Source organism: Solanum tuberosum, unplaced genomic scaffold, assembly GCF_000226075.1.
Source record: "Solanum tuberosum cultivar DM 1-3 516 R44 unplaced genomic scaffold, SolTub_3.0 scf00189, whole genome shotgun sequence".
Classification (NCBI taxonomy): Eukaryota; Viridiplantae; Streptophyta; class Magnoliopsida; order Solanales; family Solanaceae; genus Solanum; species Solanum tuberosum.
In genome coordinates, this window is record NW_006239113.1 from 329,709 (window position 1) to 334,171 (window position 4,463).

General features: G+C 31.1%; 1 protein-coding gene and 1 pseudogene across 1 annotated transcript in view; both read right to left on the reverse strand.

Annotated features, from left to right (window-relative positions):
- The window catches only part of LOC102587950 (D-galacturonate reductase-like), a 3,159-nt pseudogene extending 2,388 nt beyond the window's left edge, over positions 1 to 771 (reverse strand).
- Positions 772 to 3,456: 2,685 nt separating this feature from the next.
- Positions 3,457 to 4,463, reverse strand: part of LOC107062003 (uncharacterized mitochondrial protein AtMg00810-like) — a 4,188-nt gene continuing 3,181 nt past the window's right edge. Inside the window, exon 2 of the mRNA XM_015312142.1 lies at positions 3,457 to 4,461. Within this exon, the coding sequence (XP_015167628.1) occupies positions 3,634 to 4,461 (828 nt within the window). The 3' untranslated portion in view covers positions 3,457 to 3,633. The remainder of the gene's footprint in view (positions 4,462 to 4,463) is intronic.

Here is a 4,463-nt window from a genome sequence, read left to right on the forward strand (position 1 = left end):
AATATATATGATAAAAATACGGTATTAAATAGTCTAGGGAGGTAACAGGTCCTTATGAAAGTTTAATATCGTAACAGCAAATCCGACCAAAGTTAAGGTATTTTTCAGACCCTTATCCCAAAAATGAATTAAAATTATAAATATGTATATGATTCAATTTTAGATACACCCTCTATGTTTTATAATCGAACACTTATTACACTTACATATCCCCTCCCCCAACCCCATGAGATATATCCATAACTAAGTGTGTAAAAATAAATTAAAATTACAAGTGTAATTTTTTTTTCATAATATAAAAGGTATAAAGATTTGGTTTTGAAATATAGAAGATGTATTCATAATTGAAATATATATCTGAAGAATTCAATGTAATTAATTTTAAAAAAGTTACTTTTAACTCTGAAAATAATAATGTTGTCACATAAATCGAAACAATATAATATATAACACTTACCTAAGACTGAGTTTACAAGCCCCAACAATTTGATCACGTTGAGCAAAAGTGCACCATAACTTTGTAGTAATAAAAAGTTCATCCCTTGATTTAATAAGGCCAAGATGTAGAGCCTCAACAATGGCTTCTCCTAGAGGTTTTTCCGATTGATAAATAAACGCGGTGTCGAAATGGCGATAACCGGCTTTAATGGCCTCTAATAGGGCGGATTTCATCGTCTCCGATGGGTCCGCCCCTGGCCGAGATGAAAGAACAGTTCCCATGCCAATTGCCGGCATGGGCTTGTCACAATTGTTCAATGTTACTTGTTGCATTTTTATATTTTGTTGAAATGTTTTGATCATATGAAATAGATCTAAAATTTGAGAGTGGAAAGAGCACTTATTTATAGATAAGATATTAATAAGATTTCACGCCTAAAGTCAAACTTCACTTCCAAAAAAGGTAAACAAATTATTTAAATAAGAGGGAGAAGAATCAAATTACTGATTAAGTAATAAATAGATGTAATATCTTGATATGCAATTATTGGTAATTTGATTAAGTAATAATATGATATTTATTGTAGTTTAAAAGTTTTTCCTGTTCCTATTTTGGAGTAATCTTTATTTTATTTTATTTTTCTAAAATTGGTAATTTTTAATTTTTGCACATGTTTTTTATTTGATGAAAATTTGTGGGTCGAAATATCTTTGACTATAACTTAATTTTGCAAGGCAAAAGTTTAGGTTCAACATAAATTGTGTAGTATACTAGCCTCTAATCCACAAGGCATATTTAGAATTTTTTTGCATAGTCCTGCAAAAGTTTAGAGAACAAAGAATCAGAACTTTGTGGATTTTTGAAACTAAACTTATGACTTATAAGGCATACCTTGTACTTGTGAATTTTGTCAAATTTTGTCTTGTTCTGTATAAGTTTAGAGACTAAGAGGCATTAATTTTGTGAGTTCTGAAACTAAACTCAAGGTTATTTTCAGTCACAACTTTGTTACTTGAAAAACAAAAATTAAAGATCACTCTAAAATAGGAAATGACATATTTTATGTGATTAACTTAATTTAATAACTAAATGAAAATATGCACTTAAAAAAAAATATAAATTAAAAATATCTAATTAAAATACTTTATTAAAAGTTCAAAATCTATCTAGTATATTCTAACAAATTCAAAAGATTAGTTATATATTAAGCCATTTTTATCTCACCTAAATAATAATTGTAATTTTTAAAAAAAGTATAGTTTAAATTTGAATGAGCCCATTATGAATTTTGCCGGCCTAACCCCATAGAGTGAGTTCAAATTTCCGGCCAAACCCCTATGTGTGGAGATCATATTATATATAAGTCAGACCTTTTTATAATTGTCTGTATAATATATAACGCTTACCTAAGACTGAGTTTACAAGCATCAACAATTTGGTCACGTCGAGCAAAAGTGCACCATAACTTTGTAGTAATAAAAAGTTCATCCCTTGACTTAATTATAATAGTATATATAATAGTGAACTACGTCTCCTTTAAATTTAAAAGTATAGTTTGAATTTGAATGAGCCCATTCATTATGAATTTAGCCGGCCTAACCCTATACAATGAGTTCAATACAGGCCCGCAAATAAGGCAAGTTCGGCCGTATAGAGTGAGTCCAAAACAAGTTTTTTCACGTTTCTATTTTGGGGCGATCTTTAATTCTAGTCTCTTAAATTTATAATTTTAAATTTTTGTCTCTTGTGTTCATTTAATAAAAAATTATGGGTCAAAGTACTCATAACTATAAGTTAAATTCGTACAACTAATTCAGCAAATAAAACTTTTTAGAAAATATTTTGCCTTAATGCATAACAAGGTAGAATTTTTAGTGAACTTTTGTCTTAAGGTATAATTTTTGTTACCGAACATATTTTTTGGGACATAACTTTTATATTAAACTTATGTCTTTGGGCATAACTTCAGTCACTAAACTTATGTGACATAGCTTGTACCACTGAACTTATGCCCTGTGACATAACTTGAGATACTAAACTTCTGTCTTAGACATATCTTTTGCCTTCTGGTATAACTTGTGTCACTCCACGTCTGCACTTATGCCTTGGCCATAACTTGTGCCTTAGGCATAATTTTTCTTGTCTTGTAGCATAATTTGAGTCACTGAACTTATGTCTGAGGCCTGAGGCATAATTTAACTAAACTTGTGCCTTGGAATTTGTTTTGTTTTGTTTTGTTTTTTTGCTTTTAGGGACATTTTTGAATTTTTTTTTACTTAAAATTTTAAAGGGTAAAAATTAAAGATCAACAATTTTAACAAGAAAAAAAATTAAAGACCACCCATAGGAACATTTATGTGAATGACCCAACTCAAATTTCCAAGAAATTTTCAACAAAGACAAAAGTAGGTCCAAGCCCTGGCTAATTAATTATGTACCAGTTCCATAATTAATCAATATATACTATATTATAGTACCTTTTATATGCGTGTAAAGGGGTATTTGATCATGAAAATTATAAGTATTTTAAAAAATGTACTTTTAAAGTGAAAAAAAAATTTAAAAATAAAATTATGTTTGTCCATAAATACAAACTAAAATTGTGTTTGAAATTTTATGAGTTATTTGGAATGAAAAAAAAATAAAACATCTTATTTATTTATTTTTAATAAAATAAAAGTGAAAACAATTTTTATCTTTGAAGGCTTTGAAGTAAGCCCAAAATTTCCCACCAGTTAGGATTTATACTAGTCTGGCAAATCCCAATATCCCAAAACCCAAAATGGATAAGTATGTTCTTGTTGTTGTTGAGAAAGTGACCAATCAAATATTTGAAGGTAAGTAAGTATAAGATATACATATAATTTACCTTTTTTAGATCTTAATTGAGGGATCATACTGAATTGTTATTGTTCTTGTATAACATTCCCATAAAGTACAAGAAACAGAGATAAGGCGGAAGATCAAGTTGAATAACGATAGAGATCCAAAACAATTAGAGATAAAAGAATTGTGATATGTTTATTGAATAATAAAACTGTAGGATTTACAAGATATTTATACAAGTAATAGAGTCCTAATTATCTACTGATTTCAAGCTAATGACCGTTAGCCATAATGGGAGATCCCTGATTTTGGGGGAGATCCCTGATCTAGTGTCGATAAATAAGGTATAGTCAACACCCTCCCTCAAACTAATGTTGTGTATCACAAAACATGAGTTTGGACAACAGATAATTGTGTCTACTTCTTGACATGGCCTTCGTAAATAAGTCAACCAGTTGATCTTTAGAGGATATATACTTCAGGCTAATACTCCGATCTTCAACCAGTTCTCTAATGTAGTGACAGTCTACATCTATGTGCTTGGTGTTTTCATGATGAACGGGGTTTGTTGCTATTCTGATTGCACTAGTGTTGTCTCCATACAATGTGGTTGATCCTTTCATTTCGATGCCAAGTTTTGATAGCAACCTTCGCAGCCAAATGATTTCAGAGCATGCAGCAGACATACTTCTATATTCTGCCTCTGTGGATGACTTCGATGTTCGAGATTGTTTCTTGCACTTCCAAGAGATCATGCACGAGCCAAGCATCATGCACCAACCTGTAGTGGATCGTCTTGAATCAGGGCATCCTGCCCAATCTGCATCAGCGTATCCCACCATGTCCAACGATGAAGATGATGGGAATAAGAGACTCCGATTTACAGTACATTTTATGTATCTAATAACCCTGAGCAAAGCAGTGTAGTGCATCTTGTAAGGCTTGGTAACAAATTGGCTTAACACCTGTGCTGCATAAGAGATGTCAGGACGACTCATAGTAAGATATATAAGTGATCCAACTAGACGTCTATACAAGGTCTGATCTCCAAAAATCTCTCCTTCCTCCTTTTTGTATTTTGTATTCACTTCCATTGGAGTATGAACCTTCTTATGATCAATAAGATTGGCTAATTGAACTAGATCTTCTGCATACTTTTGTTGACTCAATCGTATGCCTTCCTTTCCATAGCTTACCT